The sequence below is a fragment of the Ixodes scapularis genome, unplaced genomic scaffold (genome assembly GCF_016920785.2).
Source record: "Ixodes scapularis isolate PalLabHiFi unplaced genomic scaffold, ASM1692078v2 PGA_scaffold3__209_contigs__length_174095766, whole genome shotgun sequence".
Taxonomy (NCBI): domain Eukaryota; kingdom Metazoa; phylum Arthropoda; class Arachnida; order Ixodida; family Ixodidae; genus Ixodes; species Ixodes scapularis.
Genome location: NW_024609868.1, coordinates 159461333 through 159483986, shown reverse-complemented (window position 1 = coordinate 159483986; position 22654 = coordinate 159461333). Strand labels below are relative to the sequence as shown.

Here is a 22654-nt window from a genome sequence, read left to right as displayed (position 1 = left end):
TTTGCATATTTGGCTGGCAAGCGGTGAAGAGCAAGAATGTCAGATTTCTGAAAGTTTGAGATCTTCAGTTTTTTCGATAGAGTCTCAGCAAACGACATAAGATCTTCATGAGGTGAGACAGGAAGTCCGTGCACTTCCAGGTTTGGCAGACGGCTGTGCTGCTCGTTGTCGTTTAGGGTGACCCGCATCTCTTGGATCTCGGATGCCTGCGGCTCCACTGTTGACTTTAAATGAGAAAGCTCCGTTTGCAGGGCTTTGCCATTCGTTTCGTTGGTGGTCGCCAACTTGAGGAGGCGGTCATAGTCCGCCGAAAAGAGATCCATTGAGTGTTGTAGGCCGTTCACAGTCAAATCAAATCAAATCAAATCAAATCAGTTTATTTCTGCCACAAAAATACATTCGTGACAAGGGCGCTGGAAAAAAAGCTGCACGTAGCAGCTTGACGAGTCCCAGCGCCCCAATACAAAGCAGCAGCGGAACTGACATGAATACAAAAAAAGAATATATAACAATCACAAAAAAAAACAACAACAGCAAAAAAAACAAAAAAACATCTAAGTACACATATTTAGAGCTATCTGAAACGTAAATAGTGATTTTATATTACAAAATGTCTTGTATTGTACGACTGTTTACAGAGTATATATCAATTCCATGAGAAAAAAGAAGGTTTAACAATAGCGGTAATTGGTAGCGGTATCTCTGAGTGCCGAAATTTGTTCTAGATACAGGAAGACGCCAGGGGGGCCTATGACGCGATGCGTAAATGGACTCGTTTTTTTCTAGTTTAGCAAGGTCTAAGATTATGTTAATATTTTTTCTTACACATTGTTGGTAATTTAAAATCAATCTGGAAGAATACATATTATATATATCAATGATTTTGTTTTTCAAAAAGAGGAAGAGAGTGATAATCACGAGGTACATTTTCAATTATTCTAACAACCTTTTTCTGTAAAAGACGCAATTTCTCTAAATTGCTCTTAGTAGTTGTTCCCCACACTAAATGGGAATAGCAGATTATAGAATGAAAAAGGGAATTGTAAATTAACCTTTTGATGTTTACGGGAAGTATATGCCTGTATTTATTCATAATTCCAACAACTTTAGAAAGTTTTTTATGAATGTATGTTACGTGATTATTCCATGACATATGACTAGAAAATATAACACCGAGAGTCTTAACGGTATCAACACATTCTCATTTGCATGACCCAAAATACAAATCACGTGATATTTGAACATACGATCCCGGCCATTGAAATAGGACAACCTTAGTTTTAGTGGTATTAAGAATAAGAGAGTTAATATTTATTCAATTTTTTAATTTACCCAGAAAAACGTTTGCTATGGAGGTAAGTAGGTCTTCTTTGAAACTAGAAAAAAATATGCTGGTATCGTCGGCGTACATTATAAATTTAGCGGTATTTTCGATGCTTACTATATCATTCACGTATACGAGAAACAATAGAGGCCCTAGAATACTACCCTGAGGAACCCCGGAGTAAATTCGTTCAGTAGTAGATACATAATTTCTAATTCTAACATATTGGGATCGATATTGTAAATAAGACGTTATGAGCGATAATGGGATACCTCGGATGCCATAACGTTCAAGTTTATTTAGAAGAATTTGGTGATTTATCCTATCGAAAGCTTTGCTTAAGTCTATAAATATACCCAACGTTAGAAGTTTTTTTTCAAAATTTTCTAATATCATTTCCTTCTGCACCAATAACGCGGTTTCTGTAGATTTATGTTTCCTGAAGCCGAACTGAGAATCAGTCAGTAGCGAGTATTTTTCAAAAAAAATGTAGTAGTCGAGAGTGCACAATTTTTTCAATAGGTTTCGAAAAGACAGGAAGGATAGATATGGGTCGATAATTACTTATGTCATTGCGATCACCACCTTTATACACTACGGATACTTTCGCAATTTGCATCCTCTTAGGAAATATACCGGAAGACAATATAAGATTATACAGATGAGTTATACACGGTAATAGCAAGTCAACTACAAATTTCACCGGCCCAATTTGAAGATCCTCACAGTCATGGCTACGACTGTTTTTTATATTCATGAAAGTAGATTGTACTTCTTTAGTATCACATGGGTTTAAAAACATGGTTTCGTTTATTCTGGGGACATTATTTGCTGCAGAACTGTTATAACTACTTTTCCCTACGCTCACAAAATAATCATTAAACATATTCGCCAGCTCTACACCAGAAATAGTTCTATCGCCTATGCTTATACTAGTGACTGCTCTATCTTGAGTTGGATTCCGTATTAAGGAGTGCAAATGTTTCCATACGACTTCGGGCTGCTTTAAGCAAGATATATCAAATAGATCTGCATAGTAGCGGTGTTTAGCTCGTTTCAATTCTGCATTGACAAAGTTTCTAAATTTTTTAAATTCTAGCAATATTTTTTCATTTCGTGTCCTAAGAAAGTTGCCATAAAAAAAATTCTTTTTTTTAATAAGTCTTAATAGTCGTTTAGTGACCCATGGTTTTTTGGCACTTCTTATTACAGTGAATTTCCTTGTACGGAAACGAAGAATAGTATGCGTCTTTTATCAGGTCTAAAAAGAGGTTATAGCACTTATCAACATCAGTTTCCCTCAACACGGGACTCCAATTGATAGCACCGATTTTTTCTCTAAACTTTTCGAGTGTTGTAGCGCTAATATTTCGGGACATTACTGGAGGGTTGATAGCCCTATTACATGGTACATTGTTATTAATGAACATAACTATAGGGAGGTGATCGCTTAACCCGTAGCCCAGCACACCAGCACTAACGTTGTCTTCACAGTCGTTGGTTATAAACAGATCAATCAATGTTGACGTTGAGCACGAAACCCGAGTTGGAGGAATTATGACATTACTGAAATTATTTGACGTCAACAAATTCGCAAAGTCATCGGTAATGCGGGAAACTTCGAGCATATTTATATTAAAATCACCACCCAGATACAATTTACAGCCTTCTTCGTTCGCAAAACAAAATAACTCTTCCAAAAAATTTATAAAGACCGAAATATTTCCATTTGGCGGGCGATATAAGACGGAATAAATACAACAGTTTTTTCTAATGCAGAGTATTTCATAGTGTGGCGTAACAACAGAGTAATCACTGAGGAGCACAAAGCCGGAAACATTAGTCTGCAATGACACACCGCCTCCACGACCATAGTAGCGATTTAAGATAAAATTAAAATAACCAGAAATAACAAAAGCATCATCATCGTCCTTATACCATGTTCCTGTTAACATTATAACGTTAAAAGGAGTTTCGATGGAATCAAAAAACAATGCAAGATCATCTCCTTTCGATCGTGCAGACTGTGCATTTAAATGAAAAAAGCTAGTTTTTGTATTAGTCTGGATCTTTAAGAAATCACTTAGATCTTCTAGTGTCATAGTACCAAGATTTACAGCCATACCGAAAAAAAAAGCGTACCCAAGCAAATACTTTCTTTCCTTTTCCCTTGGGGTTAGCAGATCTTATCAAGGTCGCTTTCACATGATATTTGAACGATAGGGGCTCCATACGCCTTCCTAGCTAAAATCTTGCAATTTTGCACCCAGACGTATCGCCACTGGAATTGACGCTTCCTCGACACAGCCATTCCGAGCAACCTTTTCATAGAGGGGCACAAATGCTCGTTCACATTAACGGGCGATTCTTCATTCAGGCCAAGGTCCTGGCACGTTATCCGTTTTTGCTTTGCTTTGTTAAGGACGCTATCTCTTTTTTGCCGGCTTTGAAATTGAACTATCACGTTTGCTTTGCTCATCTCTTTAGTCGGGACACGATGACATACTTCAATATCGGAAATAGCAATCGGTTCTCCGATTATGTCTCCGAGCTTCGTTACCAGTTCAGTGACGTCTTCTGTGTCAATTTTAGGGATCCCTTTTATCTCAATGTTATGACGCCGCGAGTATTGCTCGCACTGGACGAGCCTTAGTTCATTTTCTTTTAGCGACATTGCGATAGCATCACATTTTGCAACCAGTTCTACATTTGCCTTCTTAAGAGCGGTGTTCTCGCTCACAACAGCATCAAGTTTTGCCTTCATGTCTTCCACGTCCTTATTTATGAAATTCATCCCCTCGTTAATTTCTTTTAACTCTTTGTTTATCTCACGTAGTTCATTTCGGAAGTCCCTCTCTAATGACTTGAACTCTTTTTTTATTTCGTCTTTTAGTTCGAGGATTAGCTTAGTCATATCCTTCGACATTCTCAAAAAGAAGAAAAAGAAAAAGAAAAACACAACTATATTGTCACGAATGAAGGTGACGAAAAGCCAAACAGTGAACTGAAAATAAAGATTTAATGGACGAACTTGTGCCAACCAAAAATAAGTAACGGAAGGAGCGTCGAGGTAGCGGAAAAGCGGGCGGCGGTTCGGCGGCACTACAGAGCGCTAGCGAGACTGGGACTGACTCGACAAGGTCGCGGGCAGCTGCTTATCTACCGTGCGTCACTATCTCGAAAGTTCGGCGAGGAAGGTTCGGGCGTCGCGCGCTCGGGACGAGGATGAACTGGCACTTTCGAGAATAACAAAGCAGAGGGAAAGTTACGTCTGCTGCGAGAATGACCGGGAATCTTCTAGAAGACCGTGACCAAGCGTTGCCTTCTCGGCTCTGCGGGCGGCATTATCCCCCTTTTAAAAGTGCATCGCCCCGATGCAAAACGAAAGGAAAACGGAAATGGCTAAAACAATTACGGCGAAACAAAACAAACATGCAGTTTCACAATCCTAACGCGCGTAGAACGGCTTGAGTCGAACTACGTGGACGACTTCGGGTCGTGGCTGGCGGCGTCCTGATGGTCGAGTTCCGTCAGGGAGCACCTCGTAGTTCAAGTCCCCAAGGCGGCGGATGACCTTGTAGGGTCCGAAGTAGCGCTTTAACAGTTTCTCGCTGAGGCCGCGGCGGCGAATGGGCGTCCACACCCATACCCTGTCTCCGGGCTGGAACTCCACGTCGCGGCGGCGAAGATTGTACCGGCCAGCGTCCACACGTTGCTGGTCCTTTATTCGAAGACGGGCTAGTTGGCGTACTTCTTCTGCTCGTTGGGTGACCAGCTGGGCGTCGTCAGTGCCGTCGTCCGTCGGGTCGTGGGGCAGCATGGCGTCGAGCATCGTCGTCACCTTTCTGCCGTGCACCAGCTGAAAGGGTGTAATGCCGGTAGTTTCTTGAATCGCCGTGTTGTACGCAAACGTGACGTAGGGCAGCACTTCATCCCACGTCTTGTGTTCCACGTCAACGTACATAGAAATCATGTCGGCGATGGTCTTGTTTAGTCGCTCCGTCAACCCGTTGGTCTGCGGGTGGTATGCCGTGGTCCGGCGGTGGTCGGTGTGGCTCAGGCGGAGTATCTCTTGTGTCAGTTGCGCCATGAACGAGGATCCTCGGTCCGTAATCAGGACTTGGGGAGCGCCGTGTCGGAGGACGATAGACTCCACGAAGAACTTGGCTACTTCCACGGCGGTCCCCGACGGGAGTGCTTTTGTCTCGGCGTACCTGCTGAGATAATCAGTTGCCACGATTATCCACCGGTTTCCCTGCGCCGACGGTGGGAAAGGTCCGAGAAGATCCATTCCAACCTGCTGGAATGGTGCAGTTGGGGGCGCGATCGGTTGCAGGAGACCTGCCGGCTTCGTCGGTGGTTTCTTGCGTCGTTGGCATTCGTGGCACGAACGGACGTAGAGGTGGACAGTCTTCGGGAGCTTGGGCCAATAGTATTTTTCTCGGATCCGTGCAAGAGTCCTACTGTAGCCAAGGTGACCAGATGTTGGGTCGTCGTGACAGGCTTGGAAGATCTCTTCTCGAAGACTAGCAGGAATGACCAGGAGCCACGTCGAGTTGTTGTCCCCGAAGTTCTCTTTATACAGGAGACCTCTCCGGACGGCGAATCTTTGCAGGTCACGCGAGAAGGCTCGGGGAATCGTACCCCCTCGTCCCTCCAAGTGGTCGATCAGTGCACGCAACTCAGGATCGTCCCGCTGGAGCGCTGCCATGCCGTGAATGCTCACTGCTCCAAGAAAGTGGTCGTCGTCGTCGTCTTTGGCACATTCGGTAGCTGACTCGACAGGGGCTCTGGACAGGCAGTCGGCGTCGCTGTGTTTTCGGCCTGACTTGTAGACAACGGTCACGTCGTACTCTTGCAGTCGTAGGCTCCACCGAGCGAGGCGTCCCGATGGGTCTTTCAGGCTCGCTAACCAACACAGCGAATGGTGGTCGGTGACCACCCGAAAAGGAGTCCCGTACAGGTATGGGCGGAATTTCGTGATGGCCCAGACGACGGCCAGACATTCCTTCTCGGTCGTTGAGTAATTGCGTTCCGCGTTCGACAGCGTCCGGCTAGCGTATGCGATCACGCGCTCCGCACCTTCTTGTCGTTGGACCAGTACCGCTCCGAGTCCTGTATTACTGGCGTCCGTGTGGACCTCCGTTTCGGCTGATTGGTCGAAGTGGCCGAGAATCGGTGGTGACTGGAGCCGTCGCTTTAGTTCGTCGAATGCCTGTTGTTGTTCTTCACCCCAGTCGAAGTTCACGGTGTCCTTCGTAAGGTGCGTTAGCGGCGCAGAAAGCTTGGCGAAATCCTGAACGAATCGCCGGTAGTATGCGCAAAGCCCAAGGAATCTTCGGACGGCAGTTTTGTCGGTGGGCGGTGGAAAGGCCGCTACGGCGCGAGTCTTCTCAGGGTCAGGACTTACACCTTCGTTGCTCACCACGTGGCCCAGGAACTTCAGTTCGCCGTAGGCAAACCGGCACTTCGTCGGCTTGAGGGTGAGTCCTGCGGTCCTGATTGCCTCTAAAACGGCCCGAAGGCGTCGCAAATGCTCGTCGAAGTCGGCCGAGAATACCACGACGTCGTCGAGGTAAACGAGACAGCTCTGCCACTTAAGGCCTGCCAGGACGGTGTCCATGACTCGTTGGAACGTTGCCGGCGCCGTGCACAGTCCAAAGGGCATCACCTTGAACTCAAACAGTCCGTCGGGCGTGACGAAGGCAGTCTTTTCTCGGTCCCGTTCGTCGACTTCGATCTGCCAGTAGCCACTCTTAAGGTCCATCGACGAAAAGTACCGGGAGTGGCGCAGCCGGTCCAGCGTGTCGTCGATGCGGGGGAGCGGATACACGTCTTTCCTGGTGACCGCGTTGAGCCGCCGGTAGTCAACGCAGAATCGAAGCGTTCCGTCTTTCTTCTTTACAAGCACGACTGGAGAGGCCCACGGGCTGTTCGAAGGCTGAATGATGTCGTCGTTGAGCATCTCCTGTACTTGTTCATGAATGGCCTCTCCAGTCGTGCTTGTAAAGAAGAAAGACGGAACGCTTCGATTCTGCGTTGACTACTACTTGAGATTTAATGGACGAACTTGTGCCAACCAAAAATAAGTAACGGAAGGAGCGTCGAGGTAGCGGAAAAGCGGGCGGCGGTTCGGCGGCACTACAGAGCGCTAGCGAGACTGGGACTGACTCGACAAGGTCGCGGGCAGCTGCTTATCTACCGTGCGTCACTATCTCGAAAGTTCGGCGAGGAAGGTTCGGGCGTCGCGCGCTCGGGACGAGGATGAACTGGCACTTTCGAGAATAACAAAGCAGAGGGAAAGTTACGTCTGCTGCGAGAATGACCGGGAATCTTCTAGAAGACCGTGACCAAGCGTTGCCTTCTCGGCTCTGCGGGCGGCATTATCCCCCTTTTAAAAGTGCATCGCCCCGATGCAAAACGAAAGGAAAACGGAAATGGCTAAAACAATTACGGCGAAACAAAACAAACATGCAGTTTCACAATCCTAACGCGCGTAGAACGGCTTGAGTCGAACTACGTGGACGACTTCGGGTCGTGGCTGGCGGCGTCCTGATGGTCGAGTTCCGTCAGGGAGCACCTCGTAGTTCAAGTCCCCAAGGCGGCGGATGACCTTGTAGGGTCCGAAGTAGCGCTTTAACAGTTTCTCGCTGAGGCCGCGGCGGCGAATGGGCGTCCACACCCATACCCTGTCTCCGGGCTGGAACTCCACGTCGCGGCGGCGAAGATTGTACCGGCCAGCGTCCACACGTTGCTGGTCCTTTATTCGAAGACGGGCTAGTTGGCGTACTTCTTCTGCTCGTTGGGTGACCAGCTGGGCGTCGTCAGTGCCGTCGTCCGTCGGGTCGTGGGGCAGCATGGCGTCGAGCATCGTCGTCACCTTTCTGCCGTGCACCAGCTGAAAGGGTGTAATGCCGGTAGTTTCTTGAATCGCCGTGTTGTACGCAAACGTGACGTAGGGCAGCACTTCATCCCACGTCTTGTGTTCCACGTCAACGTACATAGAAATCATGTCGGCGATGGTCTTGTTTAGTCGCTCCGTCAACCCGTTGGTCTGCGGGTGGTATGCCGTGGTCCGGCGGTGGTCGGTGTGGCTCAGGCGGAGTATCTCTTGTGTCAGTTGCGCCATGAACGAGGATCCTCGGTCCGTAATCAGGACTTGGGGAGCGCCGTGTCGGAGGACGATAGACTCCACGAAGAACTTGGCTACTTCCACGGCGGTCCCCGACGGGAGTGCTTTTGTCTCGGCGTACCTGCTGAGATAATCAGTTGCCACGATTATCCACCGGTTTCCCTGCGCCGACGGATTGTGAAAGCAGACGAGTTTCGTCTTAGAGATGTTTATATCATGTATATTGCGATTAAACCATTCCATTAGTTGATTTGAAGATCGTTGGAGCATCTCTATTGATTTTGGATCAGAGAGGTGACGCGTAAGTAACAACGTGTTACTTAATAATAATAATAATAATAATAATAATAATAATAATAATAATAATAATAATAATAATAATTTTATTTCCAACATCCACATTACAGTAAAAAATCGGGTCAGTCAAAGCCTAAATGGCTTGTGGGACTGGAACCCTTCAACCTCACCATCAGCATGTTACAAAAGCGCAGAGGCAAAGAAAAAAAAATAAAAAAATACAAAAAAAGACAGAAAATAAAGAGGAGAAAAAACACACACACACGCACCTAACCTACGTAACTAACACTCAGGTCTTCTACACACCCATGACTACCTACCCTGAATCGACCATAGAAGAACGGAGCCATCTTTTAACCTTAGTTTTAGAGTCGAAAGAGAAAACACATTCAGGAAGATCATTGAAAATATCCGGAACATAGTAATCACGGGTTCTCATCCCATACCTCGTGAAGCAACGAGGCCGTATAAAACGGGTTGTTTTCCTTAGCGTGCGAGACGGCTCGTGCAAAATCTTAAACTGATTCGTCCAAAAATAGCGAAGAATGACTGTTTGTCGAAGTAGAGAAAAAAAATTAGGCATCTCAAGGTCACTGAAAATGTTCGTGCTGTCTGTGAAAATTGAATTGTACGCCACACTTTTTAAAACACTTTTCAACAAGGAGTTCACTTTAGCATGCCACTGTCCACTACTGTGCGCAAACACCGTAATCCCGTACCTAAGTACACTGTATGCCAGGGCATAAACCAAAAGTTTTCGAACATGAGAAGGAACAAAGATTCTAATATTATAAAGCATACAGGCCACTTTCCGTAACACTCTACATATATATGCCAACTGATTATTCCAAGACATGTCGTGGTCAAAAAAAATTCCCATGTACTTAGTGGTCTCCACCCACTTAACCGGGACACAAGAACAAGGGTCGCACATTATACCATGAAGGAAAAACGGCATTTCTACGAAACCGTGTTTCAGCGGATTTCGAAAACACATCAATTTTGTTTTAGCCACATTCACCTATAAAAGATTCGCAGAGTACCAATCCATTGCTTTATTAGCATTGGCTTGTAAAATGTCTAGGGCTCTCGCAAAATCGATATGCCGAGATATCAGCAGAGTGTCGTCAGCATACTGGTAGCAGGTACAACTCTCGATGGCGGAGGGAAGATCGCTGACGTAGACATTAAATAACAAAGGTGACAACAACGAACCTTGGGGAACGCCTACTTTCAGATAGCGCACGGCGCTCAACTCGTGCCCCACCCTCACACGCTGCGAGCGACCGGAAAGCAGATTAGACAACATATAAAAAAAAGGCCCCCTAAAACCCGCCTTGAAAAGCTTACGCAGCAGGACGGAGTGGTTCACGGTGTCGAAGGCCTTTGACACATCCAAGAAAAGAGCGCAGCAAAACATGTTATCATCAAAAGCGGAGTTTATATAATCGGCAACGTCATCTAACAACAATTGCGTGCCTCTACCTGGCACAAAACCATATTGCGTCTCCGGTACAATTGGGTACTTGTCTAAAAAACTGGTCATCATCGAAACAAGATGCTTTTCTAATAAATGTCCTACAACAGGCAGAATAGATATGGGGCGGTAATTACCAATTACAGTTGGTTTGCCACGCTTTACCACTGGCCTAACAATAGCAGTTTTTAAAACTTCAGGAACCGCACGACGCTGAATGAAGCCGTTGATCATATAAAGAAGTGCACACTTTAAAGACTCAAAATTCCTTTGAAGAAAACCTACACTAATATCGTCAACGCCAGGTGATCTAGACCTCTTAATACTAAACAAGGCCGACCGTAAACCTTCTTCGTCTATGTCATAAAGGAAGGCGGAGGCGCTGACTGTCTCTTTTAAGGTTACATTCTGAACGCAGTCAACCGTAGATTGCTCTGACGGAGTAGCGAAGAAATTGCTAAAATTTTTAACTGTCTCTATGTTGTTGTCCCCGAAATTCTTGAGCAAGACCTCATCGAGTGAGCGTTGGCAATGGTGGCCTCGGAGCTCATTGACAAGTGACCAAGTCTTTGCAATATTGAAACGGTTTTCGGAAAATTGCGTATGAAAATGAATTCGCTTAGCAGAGCGAACCATGGCGTTTACTCTGTTTCTAGCCGCACGGAATTCAGCACGCAGGACGTCATTACTCGGCGCTCGCTTACAGCGCGCCCATAACCTTTCCTTCTTTGTGATTGCGATCAAGATGTCTGTGCTTAACCAAACCCGGTCTGTTCTTCGTTTTTTTACTGTTACTGTTCTCTGAGCTCTAACCCTAAAAGAGTTATGCACCTCCACGAATTTAAAGTAAACATTCGAAGACGAAGCTGATTCGAGAAGAGAGCTCCAATCATAGGATGAAACCAGACTGTCCAAAATCTTGTTATCAGTAAATTGAACTGTCTGCCGATCGGAAACCGGACTTTCCTTAACATCCTGCCAGACTAGTTGGCAGCCGACAAAGTAATGGTCAGCCAGCTTTTCGGAAATTACCGCCGATGTCACCGTTGCGTCTAGCGTTCTGAGCATGATATGGTCGATACAGGAAAACACCAGCCTACCGGCCACCACTTCTTCTCTGGTAGGTGCGCTGACAGCACTTTCAAGACCCGCGGTAGCTAGAGTATTTAGGTAGTCACAAACCTCGGTTTTATGATCCTTTAACAGATCTATGTTGATATCTCCTACGATAAAAAATAAACCCTGACTCCAGCTCTCCGTCAGGACCGCCGTAAGCTCTTGAAGAAATTGCCTGACACTCCTAGAAGGAGGTCTATAGCAGGCAAAGAGCCCAACTGAATGCGAAGTGTTCCCTATTTTTAAGCAAATACATTCTGCATAACTAAGCGAGACATCTAGTCTCGTTACCGACCACTCACTTTTAACATAAACAACAATTCCCCCTCCCAACGAAAACGGACGGGAGTACCAAAAGGGGCTATATCCGGACAGCTGAAACAGATCCCTGAGTTCTTCTGGGACATTAGACTCCGTTAACACGAACACGTCAATACGAGACAACACTTCATTAACCAGTACCTTGAAAAGTTCCCAGTGTTTCCTTAAGCTCCTGATATTAACGTGGACAACTGAAAACGCTCGGAAAGGAGTAACAAGGAGCCTTTTAAATTCTGCGAAATTATCACACTTTTCGAAAGATACAGCCATAAATTGGCAGATTTTTTCCGGATCCTGAATAGAGTCTATTATTATTAGTAGAGAATTATAATAATAATAATAATAATAATAATAACAATCAATCAATCAATCAATCAATCAATCAATGTTTTATTGAAGTGCCCAGGAACAACCTTGCGGTCTTAGTACAGGTGCACTCAGGAAACATGGAAATCAACACTACACACAACAAACAAACAGTAAACAATAAAACACTTAAAAAAGATCACATATGTCACATAAACTCGCTAGGCTATACCACCACGATAGCGAAAGGAAAGGAAAGCGAGAATATAAAAATTAGTTCTGAGGAACTTAATCAGGAGCAAAAAAAAAAGGAAGTCAAATTTAGGTGAGGAACTTCAGCGCTCTGATGAACTCCGGTGTGTTATTGTTAAATATATCAATAGAGTCTGTAAAAGAGGAATTGTAGGTGTGCCCAATTCTCGACACGGGGTCGTGAAGATTTGTTACGGAAGCATTGTAGAAGGATGCATTTTGCCTTGTAGTTTTTACGGGAATTTTCAAACGCACATAATAATAATAATAATAATAATAATAATTGTTTATTCCTACCAGCATAGAAAAGTTTGGTATTGCGGATGCATCAAAGCCAAGGAGTGGCTTGTGCGACGCCATCCTCCAATAAAAAAAAAAACGATATGTAGCATGGGTGGTTACTGGAAATACAATAATATAAAACAGACCAAAAAAACAAATGTAAACATAATTCCATGAAGTTAGTCACGCTAGTAATAACTTGAAGATTTTACACGAAAAGATATTATGTACAGACTAAAACGGAAATCAATAGCAATGTCAAAGCAAAATAAAATACCACAAAACTGGAAAATATGCGAAAACAAAAATCACGGAAGGTCTTCTGTTAAAATGTCCTACAAATAGCAGAATATTCATTAATGTTCTAGAAAAGCAGGTGCTTAAAATTGGCACACATTACTAAGCAAAATGAGTCTGCGATAGTTCGCTACTAAAACGAAACCAATAGTTCGCTATTAAAACGAAATACCTCTAAGCATCTTTTTAACTTTGCTGAGGGATGTTTCCCGAAGGAAAAATCCATCAATGTAACGCTGTTTGGCAGTCAATGTTTTCTAGTGGACCGCTGACTGTGCCTGACTGTACGTCAAGCATGTCTGATTGGACAACAAGTTACTCTACCGACAGTCAAACTCCAGTCAGACCCCGCTTGTCGGCTTTCTGATGGTTTCCTGGTGGCAGTCGGCCGCCGCGAAATGCCATCAGGATGTCCTGGCGGTGATTCTGACTGTACATCGATTGTCTCTGACTGTACGTCAGGAAGCTTTGACATGCAGACAGACGTACGGTCAAAGGACGTAAAGTTCGTTCGGATACCACTATTTCGTCAAATCTATGAATACGAAAAGTAATCTATGCACGAGAAAATGATTTCGGGACGTGAGCCCATAAAACCGCTGACGTTAGAGGTATTACACGCAACCGACCGACAACCTTGATCAGAAGCCCGCCGAAGCGCCGAAAACGACACTTCGCACTTCGCTTCGCCCATGGAGGCTTCGCCGAGCTTTCATGAACGATAGCTCTCGACTCGTTTTGTTTGCCCGCTTGCTTTAACCTGTCGATCCTGCCCGGGCTCTACAATGTCTTATGTTTTAGTAGAATTTCTACTCGACAAGACCCAGCCTGTTGTGAGTTCCGACGATGTAAGGGACTTTAGCGGTGTAGTTGAAGACGACAAGGTGTACCAGGTCTACTGGGCCGATGACGCGCGAACAAAAGGATCATTCTACGACGCGAAAGTACTCTACATGGCAGGTGAGTAGAACTGAAGTACGGCGAGTGATGGACGAGTGCTTTTATAACATGCTGACGGCTTAACTGCATTTGCAGCCGAAGCATCTAGTATAAAACGAATAGTCAAATCGAGTTTCTGTAGCGGTGTCGTGGCATAGCGGTTAAGGTGTCCGATTTGTACGCAAGCGGTCGCGGGTTCAATCCGCGGTGGCCCTGCTTTTTTTTTTTTTTTTTTTTTTCTTTTTTTCGAACATTTAGTTTTATCGAGGCATTTGGCGATATTTATGAGTGCGTATAGCTTTACTCTTATATAAATGCTGCCCTTGATGATGAAATTCCGTTGGCAGTGGCAGTCAGACGTCATCTGATGGACCATCAAATGACGTCTGATGGTCCATCACGTTCCACCAAGGCTGCTGACTGGCAGTCAGTGTCCCAAATTACGTAGCTTGATGGAATTTTCAATAGGGTTGGTTTAGAAGTTCAGGTGGTAAGTGAGAAAAAATATGTGGCACATAAAACGCACGCGTACTTTCGCCATAACGAGTCCGGGAAAAAGGTATGTGAAAAGGGTGAGTATGTCGAAGATCACGTGTGGGTGGGCTTAAGATTTTGAAATCAGAATTCCAAAAGTGCCGCAATACCACTGAATGAACATAAAGGGTTTGGAAGTTGGGTAGTTGCAAATATTCGAAAAGATTAGCGTTGTCAGGTATTTTAAGTTTATAAGAGATACTTTTCAGGATAGCTTTCAGGATGCAGTCCACCCTGGTTTTCCAATAGTCAGAAGAATGGCCGAAAACGGTGATGGAGTAGCGAAGGACGCTTTATGCAAGCGAATGGGCAATCATTCTTCGAACAGATACAGGAAAAAAATGTTTTGTATTATATAATAGGCAACTAATGCTTCTTAGTTTTTTACAGATGTATGTAAAATGAACATTCCATTTCAGACCACTATCAAAATATATGCCTAGATACTTCACGCTATCTGTATACTCAACCGGAATGCAGTTGCATTGATGGCAGAAAGAAGAGTGCAGAACTAATGAAATGTTGAGAGTGACTGTTTTGAGTGGATTATAGAAGCATACTAGTTTTGTCTTTTTAACATTAATATCAAGAAGGTTTTTTTTGAACCAGTCCATAATTGCTATTGCTTGAGATTGCAGCTGGCTGATGGAATTGGCATAGTTGATGTGTTGGGTCATAATTACAGTGTCGTCCGCGTATTGATATAGCCTACATCCCGGTACCATGGTGGCGATGTCATTGACAAAGATGTTAAACAAAAGAGGTGATAGAATAGACCCCTGTGGTACTCCGGCTTTTAGTTCAGTTCGAGAACTCTGAAATCCAGATGCGCACACCAGTTGAGAGCGAAGAGAAAGATAGTTTTTAAGGAGGGAAAAAAGTGAACCACGAAAACCTAGGCTGTACAGTTTCTTCAACAGTATCGTATGGTTTACTGTGTCGAAAGCTTTGGACATATCTAAGAATAGTGCGGAGGTGACAAGATTGTGATCGAATGCTGAGTATAGGTGAACTGCGAAATCTTCTAGAAGAGGCTGAGTGCCCTTTCCTTCCACAAAACCAAATTGAGTTGGAGATAAGATATTAAATTTTTCTAAAAAAGATGTCATTATATAAAACACATGCTTTTCGAGGATCTGAGCGATGATGGCCAAGAGAGAAATCGGACGATAGTTTGCAATATTGTTTCTCGTACCACCTTTATACAAAGGACGTACTATAGATGTTTTAAGTTCATCGGGAAGTATCTTGGTTTCAATAAAACCATTTAGCATAAATAAAAGTACGTCTTTCAGAATGCCAATATTTCTGCGGAGGTCAGATAGGCGAATTCCGTCTATACCAGGGGACTTGTTGTTCTTGAAACTAGACTAAATGGAATATAGATCAGCTTCCTGAAAAGGCGGAAGGAACGCTGAAGAAGAGACTAGGTTATCAAATGCATCTAGGCTATCTCTCGCCTGACCAGAAAAAGTAGCAAAAAAAAAAAAACGTTAATATCCTCTACAATCGATTGCAAATTATCTCCAAAATGTCGTTTCAGTATATCATCAATGGAGTGTCTTTGGTGTCCACGGAGTTCATTTATCAAAGACCAAGTTTTACGGGCATCCGAATGAGATTGGGAGAATTTTCTGTGATAAGAAATGCGCTTAGCTGATCGAATCATCGCGTTTACTTTGTTACGGCAGGATTTAAATAGTATTCGTAGGTGTGCATCATTGGGTGAACGACGGCAGCGAGCCCATAGTGCATTTTTTCCCTTATCGCATCTAAAATATTCGCATTCAGCCATATAAGATCAGGGTTGCGTTTTTTCACGAATATTTCTCTCCGGCATCTTTCATAGAACTGTTTGAAAACCAGCACAAACTTTGGATAAACGTCGGTGTAGTTAACGGTCCTCAAAAAGTGGTTCTAGTCAAAAGCTGAGACCAATTTATCAAAGGCCGTGGTGTCGATACCTGTAACATTTATGCGGCCTGATGTTTCGCGCGATTTAAGAACGCCGATCGACCAGCGGCAGGCCACAAAGTAGTGGTCGGCAAGTTTTTCCTTAATAACTGCTGATTTCACGACAGTCGAAGATGTTCTTAGGTTAATGTGGTCAATGCATGAGGAAACAAGTCTCCCTAAAAGGAATTCTTCACGTGTTGGACAATTAATAACGGACTCAATACCATGAGTTGCCAAAGTGTTGAGGTAATTGCATACATTAGATTTATACCCATTCAAGATATCTATATTAAAGTCTCCTATAATGCATAATTGACTATACGAACTCAGATCAGTAATGTTTTCTTCAAATTCTACGAGAAAAGACCCTATATTTGTGGACGGTGGTCTATACATTGCGAGCAAACATATGGAATTGATTGAATTCTCCACAGAAAGGGCAATGAACTCGGCCTGAGCGAACGTCAACGAAATATTTGAAAATGACCATTTATCACTCACGAAAACCGCGATACCACCACCATGACCCATATCTCGAGTGGAAAAAGTACCACGATAACCCGGTAAAGAGAACTGATCTGTTGCAGAAGAGGGGATGTTAATTTCTGTTAAGACAAATACATCTACTGAGGAAGCAATTGCTCTTGAGGTAATTTCGAATTCTGCCCAATGTTTACGTATGCTCAGAATATTAACGTGTACTACAGAAAAAAACGTTTCCTCACAATTTCCAAAAAAATTTCCAAGAGATGAAAAGTTTGAAACCTGAGCGAAATCTGCCATACATCTAAAGAATCTTTTCAAGGTCTAGCGAACTGTTAATTCTCACAGGTGGAGAACCCACCGCCTTCTTTGCGTAGATTTTAGCTCTGGTTACCCAGACGAACTTATAGCCCTGCTCCTTGCCCTTCTGTCTTGCCCGCCAAAACAGCTCCTTGTTCGCGTGGGTCAGGTTGTCATTTAAGTACAGTCTGGGAAGAGAACTATCCTGACCCAGCGAACGAAGCGTACCCCGCGCTGCCATCCAGGATTCCTTCATGTGGACAGACGCGAATTTGATCAGAATCGGTGGGTTTTTTGCATATTTGGCTGGCAAGCGGTGAAGAGCAAGAATGTCAGATTTCTGAAAGTTTGAGATCTTCAGTTTTTTCGATAGAGTCTCAGCAAACGACATAAGATCTTCATGAGGTGAGACAGGAAGTCCGTGCACTTCCAGGTTTGGCAGACGGCTGTGCTGCTCGTTGTCGTTTAGGGTGACCCGCATCTCTTGGATCTCGGATGCCTGCGGCTCCACTGTTGACTTTAAATGAGAAAGCTCCGTTTGCAGGGCTTTGCCATTCGTTTCGTTGGTGGTCGCCAACTTGAGGAGGCGGTCATAGTCCGCCGAAAAGAGATCCATTGAGTGTTGTAGGCCGTTCACAGTCAAATCAAATCAAATCAAATCAAATCAGTTTATTTCTGCCACAAAAATACATTCGTGACAAGGGCGCTGGAAAAAAAGCTGCACGTAGCAGCTTGACGAGTCCCAGCGCCCCAATACAAAGCAGCAGCGGAACTGACATGAATACAAAAAAAGAATATATAACAATCACAAAAAAAAACAACAACAGCAAAAAAAACAAAAAAAAACATCTAAGTACACATATTTAGAGCTATCTGAAACGTAAATAGTGATTTTATATTACAAAATGTCTTGTATTGTACGACTGTTTACAGAGTATATATCAATTCCATGAGAAAAAAGAAGGTTTAACAATAGCGGTAATTGGTAGCGGTATCTCTGAGTGCCGAAATTTGTTCTAGATACAGGAAGACGCCAGGGGGGCCTATGACGCGATGCGTAAATGGACTCGTTTTTTTCTAGTTTAGCAAGGTCTAAGATTATGTTAATATTTTTTCTTACACATTGTTGGTAATTTAAAATCAATCTGGAAGAATACATATTATATATATCAATGATTTTGTTTTTCAAAAAGAGGAAGAGAGTGATAATCACGAGGTACATTTTCAATTATTCTAACAACCTTTTTCTGTAAAAGACGCAATTTCTCTAAATTGCTCTTAGTAGTTGTTCCCCACACTAAATGGGAATAGCAGATTATAGAATGAAAAAGGGAATTGTAAATTAACCTTTTGATGTTTACGGGAAGTATATGCCTGTATTTATTCATAATTCCAACAACTTTAGAAAGTTTTTTATGAATGTATGTTACGTGATTATTCCATGACATATGACTAGAAAATATAACACCGAGAGTCTTAACGGTATCAACACATTCTCATTTGCATGACCCAAAATACAAATCACGTGATATTTGAACATACGATCCCGGGCATTGAAATAGGACAACCTTAGTTTTAGTGGTATTAAGAATAAGAGAGTTAATATTTATTCAATTTTTTAATTTACCCAGAAAAACGCTTGCTATGGAGGTAAGTAGGTCTTCTTTGAAACTAGAAAAAAATATGCTGGTATCGTCGGCGTACATTATAAATTTAGCGGTATTTTCGATGCTTACTATATCATTCACGTATACGAGAAACAATAGAGGCCCTAGAATACTACCCTGAGGAACCCCGGAGTAAATTCGTTCAGTAGTAGATACATAATTTCTAATTCTAACATATTGGGATCGATATTGTAAATAAGACGTTATGAGCGATAATGGGATACCTCGGATGCCATAACGTTCAAGTTTATTTAGAAGAATTTGGTGATTTATCCTATCGAAAGCTTTGCTTAAGTCTATAAATATACCCAACGTTAGAAGTTTTTTTTCAAAATTTTCTAATATCATTTCCTTCTGCACCAATAACGCGGTTTCTGTAGATTTATGTTTCCTGAAGCCGAACTGAGAATCAGTCAGTAGCGAGTATTTTTCAAAAAAAAATGTAGTAGTCGAGAGTGCACAATTTTTTCAATAGGTTTCGAAAAGACAGGAAGGATAGATATGGGTCGATAATTACTTATGTCATTGCGATCACCACCTTTATACACTACGGATACTTTCGCAATTTGCATCCTCTTAGGAAATATACCGGAAGACAATATAAGATTATACAGATGAGTTATACACGGTAATAGCAAGTCAACTACAAATTTCACCGGCCCAATTTGAAGATCCTCACAGTCATGGCTACGACTGTTTTTTATATTCATGAAAGTAGATTGTACTTCTTTAGTATCACATGGGTTTAAAAACATGGTTTCGTTTATTCTGGGGACATTATTTGCTGCAGAACTGTTATAACTACTTTTCCCTACGCTCACAAAATAATCATTAAACATATTCGCCAGCTCTACACCAGAAATAGTTCTATCGCCTATGCTTATACTAGTGACTGCTCTATCTTGAGTTGGATTCCGTATTAAGGAGTGCAAATGTTTCCATACGACTTCGGGCTGCTTTAAGCAAGATATATCAAATAGATCTGCATAGTAGCGGTGTTTAGCTCGTTTCAATTCTGCATTGACAAAGTTTCTAAATTTTTTAAATTCTAGCAATATTTTTTCATTTCGTGTCCTAAGAAAGTTGCCATAAAAAAAATTCTTTTTTTTAATAAGTCTTAATAGTCGTTTAGTGACCCATGGTTTTTTGGCACTTCTTATTACAGTGAATTTCCTTGTACGGAAACGAAGAATAGTATGCGTCTTTTATCAGGTCTAAAAAGAGGTTATAGCACTTATCAACATCAGTTTCCCTCAACACGGGACTCCAATTGATAGCACCGATTTTTTCTCTAAACTTTTCGAGTGTTGTAGCGCTAATATTTCGGGACATTACTGGAGGGTTGATAGCCCTATTACATGGTACATTGTTATTAATGAACATAACTATAGGGAGGTGATCGCTTAACCCGTAGCCCAGCACACCAGCACTAACGTTGTCTTCACAGTCGTTGGTTATAAACAGATCAATCAATGTTGACGTTGAGCACGAAACCCGAGTTGGAGGAATTATGACATTACTGAAATTATTTGACGTCAACAAATTCGCAAAGTCATCGGTAATGCGGGAAACTTCGAGCATATTTATATTAAAATCACCACCCAGATACAATTTACAGCCTTCTTCGTTCGCAAAACAAAATAACTCTTCCAAAAAATTTATAAAGACCGAAATATTTCCATTTGGCGGGCGATATAAGACGGAATAAATACAACAGTTTTTTCTAATGCAGAGTATTTCATAGTGTGGCGTAACAACAGAGTAATCACTGAGGAGCACAAAGCCGGAAACATTAGTCTGCAATGACACACCGCCTCCACGACCATAGTAGCGATTTAAGATAAAATTAAAATAACCAGAAATAACAAAAGCATCATCATCGTCCTTATACCATGTTCCTGTTAACATTATAACGTTAAAAGGAGTTTCGATGGAATCAAAAAACAATGCAAGATCATCTCCTTTCGATCGTGCAGACTGTGCATTTAAATGAAAAAAGCTAGTTTTTGTATTAGTCTGGATCTTTAAGAAATCACTTAGATCTTCTAGTGTCATAGTACCAAGATTTACAGCCATACCGAAAAAAAAAGCGTACCCAAGCAAATACTTTCTTTCCTTTTCCCTTGGGGTTAGCAGATCTTATCAAGGTCGCTTTCACATGATATTTGAACGATAGGGGCTCCATACGCCTTCCTAGCTAAAATCTTGCAATTTTGCACCCAGACGTATCGCCACTGGAATTGACGCTTCCTCGACACAGCCATTCCGAGCAACCTTTTCATAGAGGGGCACAAATGCTCGTTCACATTAACGGGCGATTCTTCATTCAGGCCAAGGTCCTGGCACGTTATCCGTTTTTGCTTTGCTTTGTTAAGGACGCTATCTCTTTTTTGCCGGCTTTGAAATTGAACTATCACGTTTGCTTTGCTCATCTCTTTAGTCGGGACACGATGACATACTTCAATATCGGAAATAGCAATCGGTTCTCCGATTATGTCTCCGAGCTTCGTTACCAGTTCAGTGACGTCTTCTGTGTCAATTTTAGGGATCCCTTTTATCTCAATGTTATGACGCCGCGAGTATTGCTCGCACTGGACGAGCCTTAGTTCATTTTCTTTTAGCGACATTGCGATAGCATCACATTTTGCAACCAGTTCTACATTTGCCTTCTTAAGAGCGGTGTTCTCGCTCACAACAGCATCAAGTTTTGCCTTCATGTCTTCCACGTCCTTATTTATGAAATTCATCCCCTCGTTAATTTCTTTTAACTCTTTGTTTATCTCACGTAGTTCATTTCGGAAGTCCCTCTCTAATGACTTGAACTCTTTTTTTATTTCGTCTTTTAGTTCGAGGATTAGCTTAGTCATATCCTTCGACATTCTCAAAAAGAAGAAAAAGAAAAAGAAAAACACAACTATATTACGAAAAACAGCAGCAGCAGCAGCGGTGGCGGTACTAGCAAAAAAGGGAGAAACCAAAAATGTTCAGTGACTAACCTGCAGTGAATGCAGAAGTCGATTACGAAGATGCTCGTGCCACCACCGCTGCCGCCAAGTAAGACGTTGATGGTGAATGTCCGTGCTTTTGTAGCTTTACAATCGATGACGTGTACGGTGGCAGGCCAACCAGGTGGACGAATGCTGTCTCTGATGTCGTGGGCGTTGTTTCAGCAGGCTCCTATCTTGGTTGCGGGGCGATATTGTCAGCACTTTTCAGCGCAGCCAAGCGTTGTTGACTTCCGTAGACTCGATCGTGATCGACCACAAACCAAGGAACCTGCAGTGAATGCAGAAGTCGATTACGAAGATGCTCGTGCCACCACCGCTGCCGTTAAGTAAGACGTTGATGGTGAATGTCCGTGCTTTTGTAGCTTTACAATCGATGACGTGTACGGTGGCAGGCCAACCAGGTGGACGAATGCTGTCTCTGATGTCGTGGGCGTTGTTTCAGCAGGCTCCTATCTTGGTTGCGGGGTGATATTGTCAGCACTTTTCAGCGCAGCCAAGCGTTGTTGACTTCCGTAGACTCGATCGTGATCGACCACAAACCAAGGAACCTGCAGTGAATGCAGAAGTCGATTACGAAGATGCTCGTGCCACCACCGCTGCCGCCAAGTCTCCCTTAGATTCTCGACAATGGGCTTGAGGGCTAAAAGTTCGTTTAGTTTGGCCGACAGTGTCATAAGGGAATCGACGCTGCCCTTCAATGACAGTAATCCCTCCAGCTTCTCATTCATAGCTGTTAGTTGTGAAGAGAGCAGTCCTATCCCTTCAGAGGAGCTTGACGAGTTCGGCTCAGATGCTCCCACCTGACCATCCTTCCCACGACACGCACGGCACTTCCATTTTTCTCGTTTCGTTTGTCCCATATTGATGAAGGTCTTATCAGCAATCCCAGAGCAAGATTGTCCCAGATGGTAATTGGACTTGCAATCCGAACACGACATGTGCCTGCCATCGTTGATTATAGAC

The 22654-nt window shown here is 43.2% G+C and overlaps 1 protein-coding gene across 1 annotated transcript; it reads right to left on the bottom strand.

Moving 5' to 3' along the window:
• Window positions 1-12815: 12815 nt before the first annotated feature.
• On the bottom strand, window positions 12816-22419 carry LOC121837351. Its single transcript, XM_042292944.1, has 3 exons — window positions 22301-22419; window positions 17153-17657; window positions 12816-12842 (listed from the first exon to the last, which is right to left on the bottom strand). Exons 1-3 carry the CDS (start codon window positions 22417-22419, stop codon window positions 12816-12818), a joined length of 651 nt encoding a protein of 216 aa, XP_042148878.1.
• Window positions 22420-22654: the final 235 nt, after the last annotated feature.